Source organism: Polyodon spathula, chromosome 22, assembly GCF_017654505.1.
Source record: "Polyodon spathula isolate WHYD16114869_AA chromosome 22, ASM1765450v1, whole genome shotgun sequence".
Classification (NCBI taxonomy): domain Eukaryota; kingdom Metazoa; phylum Chordata; class Actinopteri; order Acipenseriformes; family Polyodontidae; genus Polyodon; species Polyodon spathula.
This window is the reverse complement of record NC_054555.1, coordinates 1,832,922-1,853,404: the sequence shown is the minus strand read 5'-3', so window position 1 is coordinate 1,853,404 and position 20,483 is coordinate 1,832,922. Positions and strand designations below refer to the sequence as shown.

Genomic DNA, 20,483 nt, shown 5'->3' with positions numbered 1-20,483 from the left:
GAGCTGTATGTCCAAGGTAATACTTGCAGTTTGAAGCAGTACACCCACTCAGTTCTTTATTTTTTGCAGTAGTTTTTTCTGAATCTTGACAGAAAACAGATGACATAGCCAAGTCTTTATTGGGTACAGTGCAGAACGATGCAGTTTTCTATATTCCACAGAACAGTTTTCAGTTTGACGATGACTTCGTATGCAGTGTTTGCAAACAGCAAACATTAAAAGTTTAAAGGCACTAGTTGAAACATTGGTTGACTGCGAGCCTATCTTTTTTACTGGAGGTAGTTATAGATGGGTGTAAGACTTCAAATTGATATACTGTATTTAGCATCTTTATTGCAGTGGTAAAATACACTGAATGCAACTCATTGAAGACTGAAGTGTAAAAGTGTGGAAGTTGGTTCTGTTGTTTAATGTTCAATCCTCAATCCTCCCAGCAGAACTAAATCCTCCTGAGTGAAATTCCCAGTATTTTATATCATCTAAAACACATTGAGGTTGTCTTTTAAACATCGCAGGAGAAGATACGACGTGGAGGAAAGAAAACAAATCTGTAAAACTGGTAAATGACTTAGGACACACCAGAAATGAAGTTGCATTGTGTGCTCCTGCTAGAGGGATGGATTGTAAACAGACTCGCGTGTGGGTTTCAGTCCAACATTCCCAGCAATGAACAGGACAGGTCATTTTGTAAGAGCTCCAGTTTGTTTTGCTACACCTTTTGCTGAATTTGGGTATTCTTAAAACAAAACAAAAATAAAAGCTATCACTAATTATCACTTGCACAGAGGTACACTGTACAGAGGTACAGTGTGTCAGACAGACTTCCCTTGAAAAACAGAGCAGGAATTTTGTGAAATGGCACAATCACAATTGCCTTGATTGCTAGTGTCAAACTTGCACCAAAATCAGACGCGGCACAGAAAACAACATTCACCAAAGGTGAGCGTGGGTAAACAGAACTTGAATAAAAGAACACACAATCGCCCCAGTTCAAAATGATTCTTTTTTCCCCCTACCCCCTCCCCTCACAAATATAACCACACATTTAAACAGAAAAACTCCAGGCATCAAGACAGTGAAGTCAGATTGCAGCTGAGTGAGCCAGCACAGAGCAACACAGTGGAGTACATTAGATTTATTTATGGTACAAACCTCAGAGAAAAAGGTTCACCCAGCAGTACATGGTATGACCGCACCCCCTTCCACAAAAAGAAACAAAGTTCATGACTTTTTCCATTTGCACCTCCATGGATACCAAGTCCAAACAATCGAAAAACAATTTAATGTCAAGCTATAATTGGAACAGGATTAGTTGACACCCAAATACTTTTGTTCAAGGTATGTGGAAACAGCATTAGCAGCATTTCTGCTGGGAATGCCATGAATCCTCCATGCTGCAGGACATTACAGGGGTTGGACTGAAAATTAGAAAACACATACTCTGGACTCCCAGGACAGACCTGGTTTAACATGAGGGACTATTTCAACTGCTTTGGAGGAAACACATGGCCATTTTCCAGGATTTCTTTCTGGGAAGCTGGGGGTGAGATTTGAAGCCGAATTGATTTTTTTCTGAACGGCATACACAATCAATACTTTATGGGTGTGCTACATATCGCAAGGTGTTTCCAATGCTTTGTCCAAGCCCTGTACATGCAGCTCGCTCCTGATCTCCACACATAGAGGCACTCTGTTGGATAGTTCTGCTGTTGTCTTCTTTCCCGGAGCTCTTAACCTGTTCAAAGTGGCTTCTGCAAGTGAGCTGAGGGTGAGCTGGGACCTACTTCTGCAAACTGAGAGACTGATATTGCAACACACTGAAGAGACGAGATACAATGAACTTTAAAAAACTAAACAAAAACACTCCTATTAATCTTTTTTTTTTTTTTTTGCATTGGGAACAGAAAATCGAATTGTACGTGTTTTGGAAACTGGTGCTTTTCGGTCCCCACGACGCATAAATAATAAAAATGAATCTCGCCACGATGAGTTTGTGGGCCTCTCCTGCCCCCTGCAGGACAAGTGCAACCAGCGCTGCATGCTCAGGACATTTTCCCGAGCTGGATCTTCTTCCAGGCCTCGGAGGCAGTGAAGATGCAGGAGTCGATGATGCCAGCCACAGTGAAGGTGCCTCCAATGATGGCACAGATCTGCAGAAAGAGCACACACACACACACACACACACACACACACAATGAAGTAATTACTAAGGACTGCTAAATAATTATTAAAAAGCTACCCTGTAAGGTTAGAGGCTCACAAACTCCTGTTTCCAGATAAAGATTTAATGGCAATGCAGTGGCCTCCCAAGGGCCAATCAATATTATTATAAGGCTCCCAATAGAGAGCTGCCACACGGTGCTTTCAGACGCAAGAGAACTCTCCCCGGGTCACCATGGAGTCAGAGAGGCACAGCCGGAGGGGGGGGGGGGGGTTAATGACAAGTCAGAAGCGATCAGTCACCTGACAGCTGGGATCGGGCTGCAAAACCTGAGTCAACGTTATGCAGAAAGTAAACTGAAACCTTCCGGTAAGCAATACTGTGTCAGAGACAGAAAAAATGGACCATGCAAATTCCACAAGTCAGCCTCAGGGATCCGAGAGCTAGCAAACTCAACACAGCAAAGAGGATTCAGTACTACAGATCTAAGAGCCAGCAAACTCATGATAGCAAAGAGGATTCAGTACTGCAGTCCTGAGAGCCAGCAAACTCAACACAGCAAAGAGGAGAGCCAGCACAACAAAGAGCAATCTAAACAGTACAGAGAGCCAGACACTCCAATGAGTAAAGAGAATCCAGTATCAATGTGAACGCAGGACCTGGTTCATGTGCAGCTGATTGGTACTCTACTCACCGTGGTGATGAAGCGGTACAGGGGCTGCCGTCTCTCTGTGTACTTCACAGTGATGGGGCTCAGGTCATAGCGGAACCAGATAGCCGGGATGATGCGGCCTGTGTGACTGTAAGCCACGTATTCCTGCCGGAGAGAACATAACTTTATACTTTTCAGCCACTGCTTTCAGAGAAGTTTGCATTTACACAATGTGAACACAATGCATTCTTACCTTATTGGCCACAGTGTACTGATAGGAGAACCTGTGTTTGCCGGCCATGTCTTCATACACAGTGGGCACTATCTTTAAGATGTAGTCGTGGGACGCAAGTGCTGCAGAGAGAGAGAGGGAAGATTGATCCAAGGTTCAAACATGAGAAGGCATCTCTTACAGCAGGAGCTGCCAACAGAATAATCCGGTTTTACTCTTCAAAAAGCATAAAACTCAGGCTGGACAAACTACACTGTCTGCCTGTCCATAACCTCAGAGTCGTTGCTGCATCTTTTGGGCGGGGAAGGGGAGGGAATAAGACAAGATCCTACTAGAGTGAAGATTCAGATTTACTAATGACAACATTTATGAGAAGCAAACTGCCTCCTTTTCATCTGTCCAGTTCTTTCATTTTTATTCGCTGTGATTTATTTTTTATTAAAGGCATTGCAAGATCTGACCAATAGATGGCATCCACTACTTTTTCTACATTTTAAAAACCAGCAGGCTTCATCCAGCATTTGATCAGTGTTAAACAGTTAACTATTTGTAGTATTGTTCCCTAATATTATGTACAGACATCAGCGGGATCACATAACAGATACCACCCTGCCCAGAGCTCTGGACAATGCAGTGAATTAAAGAAGGTGATTTCAGCAGAGGCTGTCTTGTGATTATGGAGGACTTGACAGAATCAAGTCAGAGACATTACACTCCTCCTCCGCCTCACCCCTTACTGTACTGGCTACAGACACTCTAGTGTAAAAGAGTACTGAAGAAACATACATTAATCAATGGGGCGGCCGCATGTCAAAATTTACAATTAACAGATGTGTTACAGTGTTTTAATAGGTGGCTGCTGCTGAACGAGAGAACTGCAGGGATGCATCACCAGTAAAGAGCTCCTGTAACAGGGGGAGATTCTGAATGAGAGAACTGCAGGGATGCATCATCAGTAGAGAGCTCCTGTAACAGGGTGAGATTGAATGAGAGAACTGCAGGGATGCATCACCAGTAAAGAGCTCCTTTAACAGGGTGAGATTCTGAATGAAAGAACAGCAGGGATGCATCACCAGTAAAGAGCTCCTGTAACAGGGTGAGATTCTGAATGAAAGAACAGCAGGGATGCATCACCAGTAAAGAGCTCCTTTAACAGGGTGAGATTCTGAATGAAAGAACTGCAGGGATGCATCACCAGTAAAGAGCTCCTTTAACAGGGTGAGATTCTGAATGAGAGAACTGCAGGGATGCATCACCAGTAAAGAGCTCCTGTAACAGGGTGAGATTCTGAATGAGAGAACTGCAGGGATGCATCACCAGTAAAGAGCTCCTGTAACAGGGTGAGATTCTGAATGAAAGAACAGCAGGGATGCATCACCAGTAAAGAGCTCCTGTAACAGGGTGAGATTCTGAATGAGAGAACTGCAGGGATGCATCACCAGTAAAGAGCTCCTTTAACAGGGTGAGATTCTGAATGAAAGAACAGCAGGGATGCATCACCAGTAAAGAGCTCCTGTAACAGGGTGAGATTCTGAATGAGAGAACTGCAGGGATGCATCACCAGTAAAGAGCTCCTGTAACAGGGTGAGATTCTGAATGAGAGAACTGCAGGGATGCATCACCAGTAAAGAGCTCCTGTAACAGGGTGAGATTCTGAATGAGAGAACTGCAGGGATGCATCACCAGTAAAGAGCTCCTTTAACAGGGTGAGATTCTGAACAAGGCTTGAGTTGTACGTACGGTTGGATGCCAGTCTGTCGGATCCCGCCAAGGCATTGAAGGCTCCATGAATAGTGTGCACCTGCAATACAAACACACACTGCAATGAAGAGAGGTGGGGGTTTTTTTTTGTCCCAAATGAAAATCCAAATATGGGATAATACAATAGAAATGGTACAATAAAAAAAGTTTAAATAAAAAACCGGAATAGACCGATAAATAATAAAAACCACGAGGGGTTGTGTGCCACTGTACAGATTCCTTCATTGATTCCATGAACAATAAAACTGAACTTGAAAACATGAAGCCATTATAGGGGGCTGGTTTCACAAACCAAGGATAGCACTAACCACAGGCTGCTTTACCCACAGTAACATTAGGTTAGATCACTGCCCATCACGGCCTGTGATACTAACTGCAGATTAATTTATATATGCAAACCCTACAGGTAAACGGTCCCCTGTGTGGCGAGTGTGAACAGAGATTACCTCACCTGCAGTTTCTCTCCAAAGGTGAGTTTGTGAATGATGTGGGTCATGTCAGGGCTCTGTGGCTGAGCCGTGGCACTGTGGGTCGATACGTGGAAGTTACCCGGTACCTAGGGAAAAAAACAAAGATAACCGCTCTAGTATTGTAGTAACGAGAACTGCAAAATAGCTGACCAGTAAATAAACAGGCATAGCTATAGATCTATCGATAATTATCGATTGTAATTCTTCAGTAGAAATACGCCAATGTCTGGTTTCACAGACCCCGATTTGCTCAAGTCTTGTATTACTGTATCTACTGTAATGTTACCTTAGGTACGCTAAGATTAATGTCAATAAGGGTTTTTAAAACATGCTGTAAAACATTATTGGTTATCTAGTTGCCTAGTGCTGAAAGAGTTAAAATACCTGAGGAAAAACAAAGCAACAGAGGATAAGGGGGTTAAAGTATTAAAGACTTGGAAACTAGTAATCGATAAACACAGTGCAGTATACTGGGCAAGTGGCTGAAGGACCGAGCTTTACTTTGTATCCGATTCAGGTTCTGGGCTGGCGGCTGGGTTCGGACCTGCATTGCCTCAGAGTCATCGTCTCACCTTGTTTACAGTGAACTTCCCTTCGAACCTGCAGCCATAGCCGTTGTTCAGAGGGATCTTCATGGAGTTGTCGATGTGACCCACCTCGTGTCTGCCCATCTCATCCTGAATATCTAACCCAACGACTGGCGACAAAAAACACAGAGGTGCTGTGAGGACAGAGCTCACTGTACAGCAATGCTCAATACAGCCAGCAAATTCAAAGACTGGGAGCCAGCACACCAACAACACAAGAACCAATCAGCACTGGGAATCAGGGCAGCAAAATCACTACAGCAAATAGAAATGAGGTAGATCTATAAGCAATCAACCTCAATTCAGATTAAAGAAGCCCTTTTCAACAGATACATGCATTTCAGAGAATAGTGTACTGGGGGATCTGATGGTCAAACCAGCAAGTTCATAACAGAACACTGGCAACAGGCAGGATCTCAGAGCAACCAGATTGTATTGGTCTATTACCCCAAAGTTCCCCTTTCATGATTTATTGGTACTTAATGTTTTAGCCTTACCAGATTCTCCTCCTTTACTGTATGTTGAAATGTCTGTTTCTGAACTCCCTGTACAGAGTTCTCTGTGTTTCAGTTTATACCAGGATGTGAAAGTACACAGAAGAGTTTCTTATTGCTCTTGGATTTCAACATGCTCTCTTTCATCCAGAACACTGGACATTTCTCTGCAACACACCCTCTCAATTGCCCGTACTCAACGGGGCCAAGAGAACAATCCCCAATGCGTACCCAGTCGTACTCCTGCACACTGCCATTTCCGGCACCCCAATGACAGATCGCTGAGCGCTCACAAGGGAACACTTCAATTTAGCTCTACTATGGAGGAGCTTGCACAGGAAAGCATGCCAGCGGAGCACAGCTGTCCTTCCATCTCCACTGAATCCCACAGCTGAGACTGAGGCTGTGCAAGACCTCTGACTTTCCCATTGTAGAGGAAATTCAGAAGTACAAGCAATCTTAAAGAAAAGGTTACCCAGTAACATATATAAAAGAATACTGAGGCTTTTGGAACAACCTTCAAAAAGGCTCAGAGCGTATGATAAATAATAATAATAATAATCCACAAGCCCACATTCATTCCCTACTTGAGCAACAACAATAGCATGCATAGGAAACGTAGGAAATCTGTGTAAACAGCAGCACCATGCAAATAATCCTGTAACAACATAGACGGGCTGCGGAAATTATCCACAACACTGAGGCAACCTAAACCAAGAGTTTACAAGCAAGCAGGTAGCTGTAGGACCGTCCCGGACAAGACTGCTGGGGCATGGGAGAGTTACCCAGCTCCCTACCCTGCGATCCAATAAGATCTCAAACCGACAGTGTGGAGGCAGCAGTAAAGGGTTTGAAACTTAAACCAGTGCTCCCAGAATCACAGCCCCGGGACTCTCTCAAGCACAGAGAGACTGTACAAACACAGCCGTGGATATTACTGGAATTCATTCATAACGTTTGGTTACTTACTAAAGGGGCAGATTTTGGTGCAGTAGGTGGACTTTAATAAACGTGTCACTTTTATCAATCATGGTATCGCCCGAGTGAACGTCTCACTGTGACAGCATGCAAACTCAAGCGGAGCTGTAAGCAAATAATCTTTCAACATTTTTCCGGTTTCTTAAATTTCCAAGAAGTTCTTAAAAAAAAAAAAAGGAACAAGAACTTAAATTGTGCAGTACAATCTCTCTCAGTTAAGATAGTTTCAAACAAATGTGCCAACAGGAAATGACTCCAGCTGTATGTGAAAATGTCAGTGAGGCGAGTGTGTTGGCTGGTTCATGTTCTTACAGCAGGCATGGGTGTGTTCAGACTTGCACACCTCGATTTGTCACAATGAATATTTGCTAGCCTATGTAATGCATTAGAAATGAGCGATTACGAATTTCTGCTCAGGGACACAGTTGGTCTCCAAGCCAGTTGGGTAAACGGAGACAGCAGTGCAGAGCTCTGCCAGACACTTCAGAGAGCAAATAACTTACAAAAACAGAACATCTCTGTGCCAGACCAACATACCGGAGAGCCAAAGCATTGAGGACATCAACTACAAAGGAAATCTGGATTCAGAACTTTGACTCCTGTTACTCTCACTGATACACCTTAGAACAGATGGGAGTATCCTTTTAATAAAAAGAAAACTGACACTAGACCTTGATATTTAGGGCTTGAAGTTTTCTGGTTTTATTTTTGATGTCCCTTTAAGCTCATTGAGTCGATTCTGTTTCCTAATTAAACTCGTTCGTTACAAAACAGTGTCACTCGTTTTTAACCTTCATATCGAGACTGATCCGGAGTCATTTAGCTTATTCTTATATCAAACAGACGTGAAAAATGATGTTAACTGCTCATCCCTGATCCCACTTGCATTTCACTCCTGCATTCGCCTAGTTTACCCTTGTCCTTTTGTTATTTTCCCCACTCAGGTTATCCCGAAAGATTTTCTTTTCAGCATAAAACACGCAGCACGGAGTGTACACTGACATCAAGACCATCACTTAAAAACTCCTTGATTTGCAGCAAAGAATAAAATAATCTTCAACCCAGTCTTTAATTAGCTGTGTTCTCTTTATTAAGATGCAAAGAAAGCTTAACAACAACTAATTAACATTTAAAAGGGAGGTACAGATTTGGAAAATAAAAACTGAAAATTCAAGTCCTACTCATACTGTACATGAAACAGTAACAAAAACAAGCACATTCCAAGAGTTAATATCAGCAATGTACATATGTATGGATATAAGCTATGTATATATGTATGGATATACTCACGATCACAGTTCAAGTTGGGCAAACTGATGTTTAAACTCACATCGATCTTCCCTCCACTGTCCTTATCTGGGTCATCCACATAAAGTTCATTTACTCTGCAAACAGAATAGAAAGTCTTCTAAAAAATGACCGGCACGCGAAACACTTTGCACAGCTTGAGACACTCTGAGCGCACAAGCACATGACTGGAAATGTTTTAATGAACACAACTGATGAATGTGGCCAGTTCAACAGGTTAAGGAAATAAAGCATTCCTGTATTTGACACATCTGTACTCAACCCAGTACCGAATACATTTTTCTTTGAAACTAAAAAATCTGAACACAATGTATTGACGTCATTTGCTACATTCTAAATCGATTTTTCTTCACAGAAAAAAAAAATGTAATCCTTTGTTTTGGCTTCAAACTGCCATCTCCTATTTTCATGACAGTCAAACACCAAGAAATATATCATCTGTAGGCTTCAGTTTTATATTTTATATTGAGGCATCACAAATGCATCTTAAGGACTGCATTTGTAGAATTAGTAGTTACCTTTAGACTTCACTTTATCGGTTAACAAAATTAGAGTAAGTTATCGTCACAATATAGTTGTAGAGAAAATTAACAGAACAGGTAGATACCAGTTAAAAATACTCCAAAGAATTACAAAGTATAAAAGGATAAGCTCATGTGTAATGACACTGTAATGTAAGCTTGCGGTGAGAAAGAGGCACGCTTTCCGTCACTCACATCCTCGCCATTACAGAAATCTCAAACAGGGAAAAACTGGTTATCTGAAGGAAGTCTGTCTTTAGGGTCGAGACAGTTTGAAAGAACTAGTGCATGAGGTGGCAATTATTCATTCATTCACTTGTTTCCCCCCTCCATTGTGTTAATACCAAATATTAAGCAACTCGATTTCCCGTTGTAACAAAAGGTTAGTTCATCAGCCGCTTGTGTGCTAGAACCCTATCAAGTTGGAATTTCACTGTGTGATTAACATCCTGGCTCTGTTTCAGATCTTCACTGGTGAGGTGTCCAGGATTGAAGGCTGGCCAGGGGTCTGAATTCAGGCTGAAGACCCGGGAAGTTTCCATAACCCATAAAGAGAGGTTTCAAGCAAGACCCCGGGCACTGCTCTGAAAACAGAGGGCCAGCCTCAGGAGGAAAGCCCTGACCAGTGGAGAATGGGTGTATAAATATTTAAAGGACAGGGCTCACGGGCCAATCAGTGTGAAGCATTTGTTACAACACAGCCATATTAAAAGAAAACAGGCAGGTTAAAATAAAAAGACAGACATACTCACAGTTCTGTGGCTATAAACCCAGTGAGCTCGGACAGGAAGAGAAAAAGCATGAAAAGGCAACAGCAAATGGAAACTGTGCAGGGAAAAAAAAAAATACAATTATATACCAAGAATCAAAAAAAAAATTATCACTTATATTTGAGCATCAAAAGAAACATACTTACATTTGGATAAAATTCACTAGATGTGATCGAACAATGACAAACTCTGTTTCAGAGCAGGTGCAGTGACTTTTTACTGTGCTGATTAACAACTGACACACAAAGGAGCTGCAAAACGATCTGTCGATCGTGAGCCGGTGTTATGACTTTTGATCTTCCAGTTCGTGGCCTGTCGTTGACAGCGTGTGTCTGGTTATACCGTCTCACCAGGTTTGAAATTGCTGGCTGTGAACACCCAAGATGGTGAGCCACAGTACGCTGCCTTAGTCCAGTCTCCAACATGCCGATCGCACGAAGGCGCTGCTCTCTTGACAGGCGTGGCATATTGTTATTTTTCTGCGATTTTCTTTATTACTTTTATTTAAGCTTGAAATTCAACAGCTGAAATCACTCCATATCCAGTGTCCAATAAACTGTCCCACTAATTAAGTCATTAAGTGCATATTATTCAGTCACAATCACTCAAGTATGTCATGGTCAAGGATGAATAATAGTGTTATAATAGTGATAAGTTTCTTTTGATGTTCGGTATATTATAAGCAAATTATGTTTTCAAAGTTCAAAACTGAGGAGCCCACAATGAGACCAGTCACAAATTCCAATGTTATTATGCAACAATGCAAGCATCCTTTTTTTTTTTTTTTTTTTTTTTTTTTTTTTTTTTTAACGATTATAACATATGCTCCGAGTGAGCTTGTGTCATTAGCACATGAGGCAAGAGGCAGTCTCAGTCCAATCTATCTCACTGAACCACTTCCTCATGGTCCTTTTACAACACTATTGTATTACTGGGCTGCTGATTTACACAGCGAGTCATGTCTCCAGCAGCACATGTGACAATTCAGGAATGCAATCCATTTTGTTTTACTAGGAAATAGGCCTCCCCAAAATGTGAGGTAATGCAACCACCGCTGCACCATGGCTCTCTGAATAAGAGACTGAACCAATCAGTAAACGCAATGAACCGCGAGGTCGGCTCATCTTCTAAACACAGTGCTGCTTGGAGATAAAGAGAACAGGGTGGAGAACAGAGCACCTGTGAATGCAGAAGACGCTGACACTGTAAAGTGATCTGCAATGCGCTTTGTGTATTAAATGGAGACTGGAGTGCCGCTCATCTGCAGAACAAACCACTACAGTAAGTTGCAGGTGTCTGCTCAAGTGCAAAAGCAGGTCATCAAGACAGACAGACTCTCACAACAAATGCCCATGTATAGAGTCCTTGAAAACATCAAAGTGGTTCAGGTATTGAAGGAAAAGTAGGTCACCAGACACAACCACTTTCATCAAATCAGGGCAAAGAGACTGCCATCATCAAGGCTACAGTGGAAATTAAATATATGTTGAACCGTCTTTACGTTGGACACTTTGTAAGAGAAGAATTTAAAAATGTGCACAAAGAAGAATATTAAATGAACTGTATTCAGGACGTTTAAAAGCCCTTCAAACCAGCTCAGATACCCCAAAGAGCAGCACAGAAGCATGCAGTGGTATTGTCGTGCTAGAACGTTCACGCCAAAAGGTTTGGAGCTGTCCAGTGCGAACATCAACTCTGATTCCTATTGATGTGCGAGTCCCAGACACCTTTCCTAATCCAGGTTTCTGATGATTACAGATGAAAGGATTTACATTCCACTGAGGTGTGTGACTTTTCTTGCAATATCTGGGTTAGCCTATGGGAGGGGCTGTTTCTGTGGCATGTGAGTATTACTGTAGCATGAGCAGACTATTAATCTACAAGCCACTCCTATCTCAGGAGGTGCAGACACCAATAGTCATCTCATACCCAAGGTGACTATGACTCACACACAATCCAAGGTGCAACTAGTTGAATAACATTATGAAATCCTATTCCAATGCATGACATAAAATCTGCTGAGCTGACTAAACCAACCGAGCAACTACTACTATGACATCATCGCTCACTTAGTAATCAATACCAGGGGGCAGATGAGCGCTTGGTTTTGCAATCCTATTGTTTGTCTTTAGTGATGGTGCAGTGGACATGACAATGCTTCACTGACCATTATAATAGGGTGACAGGGCTGCAGAGCGGAGGATTCACTGTTTACACAGGTGCTCGTTGTTAAGGCACAGGGTAATGACAGCGCTGGTGATCATTATGAAAGTGTGGGGCACTGCAGTACTCACTGAAGGCTCCAGTGTAGGTTGGCTGGGTCAGGTCTTTAGGCACCTTCCTGTAGATGTCAAGCCTGTAGGAACAAGAAGCAGGGAGACGAGAGAGTAAACAGAGTGTGCTGCTGACTGTGTGAAAGCACAGACCGTTCCCATGCAGCTCAGCAGCATCACTGCTGCCCTGTGGTACGTGTTGCCTGGCACCTTCCCATCCAGGAGCTGGGGTCTGGCTGTGTGCCTGAATCCAGCCTCATCAGATCATACCGTAAATCTGTATTACTGTCTGTTACTCTGTCACATTGCTTAGTACCCGCCTGTTAAACTTACACTTCTCAAATTAAACAAAGTAGGTATCTAAATCAAGACCTGTGAAGTACACTTCATTGTCCTGTACAGGTAAATTGTTTTTTTTTTTTTACCTTATTGCAAGTAATCTGAAAGCTAAAACTAGAGGAAATGAATTCAACTATACAAACATTTCATCTAGTGCTTTCTTCGGTGTACTAGTTGAAAGATTTGTCTACTTGACTTAGTTTCTTTCTGTTTTACCTTGAAGTCTGATTTGGGGTTTTTACGTTATGAATGCAAGTAATTTGTCCCGAGTACTGTATGCACCATTGCTGCGCTGGCTCCAAGGTATTTAAATTCCGCAAATCCCTGTCCTTTTTTGGCTTGTAGTCCAAAAAGTAGAAAAAAAAAAAAAGAAACACGTGCACCCTCCCCCCCCCCTTCAAATCCTTCCACTGTTAAATGATCCACTCTGACATAATCCCAAGCGTGAGAGGAATGTGAGACTTCCTGTCCTGGTACATACCCCGCCGCTCTCGATCACAAACACAGCCCCTTCGCTGGATAACACTGTTCTCACAGCAGACCAGAGGAACAGTTAGAAGGATCCTGAAACACAGTACCAGGGGCCTAATCAACCACACAGTACCAGGGGCCTAGTCAACCCACACAGTACCAGGGGCCTAGTCAACCCACACAGTACCAGGGGCCTAGTCAACCCACACAGTACCAGGGGCCTAGTCAACCCACACAGTACCAGGGGCCTAGTCAACCCACACAGTACCAGGGGCCTAGTCAACCCACACAGTACCAGGGGCCTAGTCAACCCACACAGTACCAGGGGCCTAGTCAACCCACACAGTACCAGGGGCCTAGTCAACCCACACAGTACCAGGGGCCTAGTCAACCCACACAGTACCAGGGGCCTAGTCAACCCACACAGTACCAGGGGCCTAGTCAACCCACACAGTACCAGGGGCCTAGTCAACCCACACAGTACCAGGGGCCTAGTCAACCCACACAGTACCAGGGGCCTAGTCAACCCACACAGTACCAGGGGCCTAGTCATCACACACAGTACCAGGGGCCTGTCAAACACACACAGTACTATAGAGGCGATGCTGCGCAGGTACACCACAACACAGCAGACTGAAACTGTACAGTCCATTGTCTCAAACCAGAGGGAACGGAATGTTTCCTAACTTCTTACTTTGTGAACTGGCAGAACATGATGTATTACTAGCTGGGGGGCAGCTTTAACAGAAGAGAATGTTGAACGACGTGGCTTTAAATGCGCGTCTCATACAATGTTTACCTGGAAATAGCAAAATGAATGAACACGCTACATCAAACCCATAGAACACTGAGGCAGCAGCCACTGGCTGCATTCTCCTGTGGTTATCACATACAAACCCAGCCAGCAGGGAAGTGTGGATCGGAGTCCTAGTGGCATCATCTACTATACCAGCTCCAACTTGCAAGCCACACCAAACACGTACAGGAGTTACAGGCTGTAACACAAAGGAACACGTCAACGTCCAAAAATAAATAAATAAAAAATAACGCCCTGCTTACGTGGCAGACTGAATCAGTGCCACCCTACCTACCAAAAAACAACCATTCACCATGCCTTGAGATCACACACAGAAGCAGTTAACGAGTCAGTTTAGTGAAGCGCTGGCTGCATGGCATGGGCTTCCCAAGGTACTGTACAGTACTTCAGGTTCCTAAAAACACTGGTTTTGCTTATTTAGAAATATAAAAACTCCACCCTGATGAGGAAACTGGATATTTTATAAGGAAACTGAATCAAGCACCTCACAGCCAAATAAAGCTTAAAAAAAATTAAAAAAAAAAAAAACACAGGAAATACAAAAGTACAGAGCTGCTGTCAGGCAGTTCTAAAGAAAGGAAAGAAGGATTTTTTTCTCCCATTTAGGACAAACTGTGCTCTGGAGTGTGAACTGTATGTACTAAAAAAGAGAGCAGGGGGAGGGGCACCACTATTCACTGCATTGGAATGTTTACAGATGGAGACGTGTTATTGAAACAAGGTCATAGCCTTTCTTAAAAAAAAAAGTTCTTAAAAGTAGCAATCTGTTAGGCACTGGAAACATTTGTAAAGTCTAGTTTAACCCTTTACTGTCCTGGGTATGTTCTCATAGCTATGTAATGCCTATTTCCTCAATGAAACACATCAAAGCGCTGTACATAACAATATTATTATTATTATTATTATTATTATTATTATTAATACAGATTGGCACCGCTACCGAGTCCCTGGTCTGTTTCAGCAAAGTACTCCACAGACAGGAGCCAGTTTATGAATGCCCTCGCTGCCTCCCAGTCCTGAGCCGAGCAAAGCGTACAGGACGGGCTGGAACAACATGTCTGAAAGGTACCGAGGATCTAGCCCACAAAAACTAGTTTACAAGTCAACAAAATCGAACTACTGTTTCCTGCTACAAAAACAAACAAACCAGTGGGCCATGCTGTGCCCCAGCCCCACTGCACGAAGCACAAGGTCACCTTGCACCCCATCCCCACATCTATTAGCTTCAACTATTTCTAATCAAGAGCCTTGTATCCATGGCGATGCTGTTCTCTGCAGCCTACATACATAAACAATCCAAACCTCAAAATGTCACTTTTAATCCTGTAGGCTATTACCTCAGTGCTAAAAACAATCTGCACACCATTCACATGCGCTCCTATCATCAGCTAACACTGTGACTCCATTCTTACAGCGTCATTATGAGCCTACAGCAATTACCTTGAGCCTCCTCAGGGACGGAAATAAGACCCCCATTGCATAGCAACTTCACCCGTTCCAGGTTTTACTACAAGCTTGATTAGCCAAAGTGTACCGTAACACTTTAAACACTTATTAAAACCAGGAATGGATCAAACTGCTATGCAATGGGAGTCTTGTTTCCATCCTTGCTACTGCACTATAATAGCAAGTGATATATGGCAGGTGTATGCTTTTACGCTTGTGTGTTTCTTTAAAAAATGAATTATAATGATAAAGAATGAACGTGCAGTACTGTAGTGCTTGAAATCAGCTCATCCCGTCTGAGCATTACCTTTTCTGCTAGAGCTGGCTTAGTCTTAAAAAGGCACCACACCAATTTAAATATCTATTACATTTTTAAAAAAATATTAAGTGTCCCTTAAGTGTACAGGAAATGGTAATTCTATATATGACAGAACAGCATGTGCACTCTTTCCTTTTTAATGTAGTATGTTAAGTTAGGAAGCTAAGCTGTGCAGTACGTGTGAATTGGTGTGTGGGTATGGGTGTGTGAATTCCACAGGCACTCGCTGTACTGCAGTTAGCTCCAAGGGTGAAGTGCGTGCTTTGGAACATGTGCAGAAAAAATTCTGGGGAGGAGAAAGTTACTACAGAACAGAAGAAAACTGGGAAGAAAAACAGCTACACCCTTCTTCCACATGCGAGGGCCACGTGGGAGAGTCAGCTTGAACATTGATCCTGCTGCTTGGAGTGTTACCAAGAACACACAGACAGCCATTCTGCAAACCATCAATTCAACAAGCACTATTGCTCATTTCAGGGAGTTGCACTGCAGGACTAGTACTTGTGCAACAGGTTCTGCTGTAGATGTGTACAGAATTTCTGCACAGGACGTTTTATTTTCAATCCCTACGTTGGTAATACTGCACATATAACAAAAAAAAAAAAAAAAAAGTGGAGCAGAATAGTTGTGCTAAGCAGAACCACTTTACAGCACCTCAGTACAGAAAGAATCTGGGATCGAAAAAAGGTCAGCACAGAAGCTATCACACATTTTATTGGAAGCTTATCAAACCAGAGCTTAAATTAGACATTGCATCAAGCAGTCCTACAGTAACAGTGATACACAGCTTGGATGGTCCAAAACTGCTACTGCATCTGAAAGCCAGCATTTTAAACCTCACAGAACACACACACTACCCACACAACATGTCCACCCCAGCTCAAAAAAGCAACAATGACCTATAGTGTTGGATACAGTAGTTTACAGGTTATAGTTGCAATTCCCTTTAATGAATGTTAAAGTGTATTTCCAAAGTAAATTCACTGCCAGGGATCGCGAGGTTGCCCCTAAAGCAAAGCTTTCTTTGTAAACGTATTCCTTTGGAAACGAGCCGTGAAGCGTGTTTAAATAGCGTGTTTGTCTTTCCTGTAGCGTAAAGTCGGTCTCCTTTGAAAGGTACACTGCTCTGTACGTGCTGTACTGCAATAGGCTTAAGCTAGTGTTCTGATTGCACTGCTCCCATAGGAACCACAGGGACCCGTTTCCACCTGGCACGGTGCTCCACTGCACTTCAGCTGCTTAACAGAAATGTGGTCTCTTTGTTTGTTGTGGTTTTCAGGGAGGACAAGATGCACTGTGGGAGTGACAGGAGGAGGTGTCACAAGACCATGTGCTTTCCTTTCCATTTGCCAATGTGTTTAGCCCCTGCACAGACAAAGTACTGTAGTATGAAATCAACCAGTTTCAACAATTCTTATCACTCCTACAGGAGACAGCGCATGTATTCCTACAGCATTCTTCTTCCCCTCAGGGCCGCATACTGTTATCCACTCTCAGTAACTGACAGCATTGTCTTTGGGTTGTTCCAGACGGAGGATGTTGCTGTAATTAGCATCATTTGCCAGTTGTGTACAAAAAGGGGAGCAGCCAGCGAGACTCCCCACATGCACACACCCTTCCCAGCTTCCAATATACCCAGTCTGCACACAGCAGGGAGGAGGAGAGCTCACTTAACTCTTTCTAATAATATATATATATATATATATATATATATATATATATATATATATATATATATATATATATATATGTGTGTGTGTGTGTGTGTGTGTGTGTGTGTGTGTGTGTGTGTGTGTGTATATATATATATATATATATATATATATATATATATATATATATACACACACACACACACACATACATACATACACACACACACATACATACATAGTAACAATTCACTGACTCTCTCTAATTAATCCTGTCTCTTTAACTAACTGATTGCTAATTTGCTTGTTATTGAAATGAATACCTGTCCTTTGTCTGCCTTGGGCCCTGATGAAGGCAATACTAAGCTGAAAGGCATTGAGGTTTTTTTTTTTTTTTTTTTTTAATGCTTTTTTAACCTATAAAAGTACTTTTTTGATATGCGACTTGGAGTTTCCCCACAGTTGACTTCTGTGATCTAGTGCCAGTGCTGTTTTAATGTAGTGTGTGACTCAGACACAGTATCTGTACGAAGGAACTAGACTGCAATGGCTTGCTCCAGATTCCCCAGCGCCTGGGATCTAAGATGATGGATGATGATGTCCCTTGTTCTACCAATCAGACTTCCAGCAGGCAGCACCAGGTTCTACTGTATTCAGGCAGCATTCCTTCCTCTCCCGCCCACCGGATTCACTAATAGAGCGTGAGTGCACAGGTGCTTACTGTTCTAGGCACACTTCACACTGGGTATAAGGGCAGGTAGCATGCTCTGCAACCTACTGTACAACCTCTTTCCAGGAAATAAAGGTTGCCCAGCCCTCACCTGTGCTGTAGATTCTAGAATAGTGAACACGTGGCACTGCCTGCTTCCTATAAGGATCCTGGAGCTCAGTGTATCCAGCAGTACAGCGTTCCTAGCAGAGGACTGTGTACTAGCAGTGGGCACTGACCAATTCTAATGCACACTAATAATCATAAGGCTTTGATTAAACAAGCTTCACTCCAGACACCAGGAGAAGTAGACTACTCGTTTGACAATCAGGCAAGGTTTCAGGGGCAGAAATAAGACCCCTATTACACAGCAGTCCGAGCTTGATTAGCCACAGAGCATAGGCAACAAGCTCAGGTTGTTCCTGTAAAACTCCTAGTACTGCAAAACCAGGAATGGACCAAACTGCTATGCAATGGCAGTCTTACATCCATCCCTGCTTCTGCATGAAGAGAAGAAACTGTCCATTTACTACATATTAAAACACCACCTATCTGCTCTGAAGCAGGGCTGCGATTTATTGATACCAGTAAAATCCAAGGCATTACTGATTCTAGTGTATGAAAACCCCAGATGTATCACACAGCTCTCTGCCTCAGGGATGGAAATAAGACTCCCATTGCACAGCACTTTGATCCATTCCTGATTTAACAGAACACCCCTGAGCTTGTTACCAACACACTGTGGCTAGCTGGTACAGTAGTAAAACCTGGAATGGGTCAAAGTGCCCTGCAACAGGAGTCTTATTCCCATTCCTGCTCAGCCAGTTCCTCGGAGGAGTCAATACAGCTAACTCTGGCCAGGGTGAGGGTCTGAGAGATAGCAGTGAGATTTACCAACAGCCAGCTGGCTTCTCAGGAAATGATACTGGAATTGCAAAGTAGATGTTACCACAAAGCTCCTTGAACTGTGAAGCACCAAACCCCCCTTTCAGAAACACCAGAAAATGCAAAGAGGGGACAACTGTTAAGAGTTTCACTACTACCTACTAGTTTGGATTTCAACCACAGAACAGATGTTCTCAATGTGAACTCCACAACGCATAAAGGAGGCCGTGGCAAAGTGGATATGGAAACTGTTCTTGTTTAAAAAATGTAAGGTTTAGAACAACTACAAACGTAACTGGACCTGCACAGAGGCCTGGACTAAAAAACACAGCACTTCACCAGCAAATACAAAACCAGAGGTAACAATTTAAGAGCTAGAAACAAATACAACAAAAAATGATTTCTTTTTTTTTTTTTTTTTTGCAAAATGAACGCGTTTTCAACCACACAACCGACCATCTTTGGGCAACACTGCAATGTGACCACTTTACCAGACACATCATCAGTGAAATACTGACTGGACTGTGTTATCACGGCGTGGACAGCAGCGACGTATTGTAAGTGCCAACTACAAAACGGATAACAGAATTATTTAATATTAATATTAAAAATAATAATAAAAAAAAAAAAAAAAATTGAATTGAAATTGTTTTTAAGTTCGTTTGGAAATACACAGACTGAAGCCTGCATAGCCAAATCAATGCACCGGACCGACTGGACTGGCCTAGCACCACGCATACTACTCACCTCCTCACATCGAAAGCCATGGCGTTTGTTGTATTTGTGACAATCGGACAAAAATAAAGTCACTCGGGCTGCGAAATTAAAGTGACCGCAACTCTAATTCTCTCTTCAATCCTGCCGGCAGAGCACACCGGGGGTGACGTCAGCTTAGGACGCTTTGCAGAACTCCATTGGCTGCTGGAACTGCAGGGCTGTGATTCTACTTCCGCTCCTCCTAAAGGTTGGGATAACTTTTTTTTATTTATTTTTTTATTTCTGTTTGTATCCCATGCTGGCGTAGATGTGTGCTCCTTGTGTTCCACTCAAACACACTGAAGTGCTACAGTGTTCTGGAAGAAGAAACTATGCAGTTGTAGCCTGCTGAAAATATCCCTGCGACTACAGTACTACTGCATGCATAAGTGACTGTGCAAAACACTGCTTTTCAGCTACAATTACTGCAGTATTCTTTGTTGGTTGTATTGTTATTTACATTTTCTGTTATGTTGTGGTGCTCAAAAAGTGTGCTTTATCGATTGCTTTTTTGACAACTTATTTTCTTCTTTATTTATTTATATATAAAGCTTGTTCTATCGAGAGACACAGCAAGAGGAACACTATCATATTAGATGCCCTGTTTCTTCTAGTCAAGGGGCAGGACTCCACTGTAGCCTAGCACCCAGAAATGAGCTACTCAAACCCACTGGAAAGCACCTGTCTAATCCCAAGGCTGCATGTCCCATAATTCTGGCAAGACTGAAGTAAATCTCAACCCTCAGGGACAACCGAACCCTGGCATCAAAAACCTGCTCTGCCACTACTGGGTTTCTTAGCCTGTTACAGTGGGGCCCTCTCTTCATCTCTGCCTGGTTGAAATCCCTCTGAGTATTTTGTGTTACACTGGTGCCCTCTCTT

The 20,483-nt window shown here is 42.8% G+C and overlaps 1 protein-coding gene across 2 annotated transcripts; it reads right to left on the bottom strand.

Annotated features, from left to right (window-relative positions):
* Positions 1 to 79: 79 nt before the first annotated feature.
* LOC121296977 (endoplasmic reticulum-Golgi intermediate compartment protein 1) lies at positions 80 to 19,756 on the bottom strand. 2 transcript variants are annotated; one of them, XM_041222962.1, is made up of 10 exons: positions 19,593 to 19,756; positions 12,229 to 12,290; positions 9,917 to 9,989; positions 8,626 to 8,720; positions 5,849 to 5,973; positions 5,258 to 5,362; positions 4,786 to 4,846; positions 3,067 to 3,167; positions 2,856 to 2,978; positions 80 to 2,150 (listed from the first exon to the last, which is right to left on the bottom strand). In XM_041222962.1, the coding sequence occupies exons 1-10, from the start codon at positions 19,610 to 19,612 to the stop codon at positions 2,043 to 2,045; spliced, it is 873 nt and encodes a 290-aa protein (XP_041078896.1). In that variant the 5' UTR covers positions 19,613 to 19,756; the 3' UTR covers positions 80 to 2,042. The 2 variants fall into 2 exon arrangements, with proteins under 2 accessions (XP_041078896.1, XP_041078897.1); XM_041222963.1 differs by lacking the exons at positions 8,626 to 8,720; positions 9,917 to 9,989 and having other exon boundaries at positions 19,593 to 19,749.
* Between the last annotated feature and the right edge of the window lie 727 nt (positions 19,757 to 20,483).

Bases quoted from the DNA above. Each gene is read 5' to 3' on its own strand.
- LOC121296977 (XM_041222962.1), bottom strand. From the start codon at position 19,612: ATGGCTTTCGATGTGAGGAG. The intron at 9,990-12,228 runs GTGAGTACTGCA...TTCCCTGCACAG, and splicing joins AACCTACACTGGAGCCTTCA to TTTCCATTTGCTGTTGCCTT. The intron at 5,974-8,625 runs GTGAGTATATCC...TTTTGTCGCCAG, and splicing joins GCCCAACTTGAACTGTGATC to TCGTTGGGTTAGATATTCAG.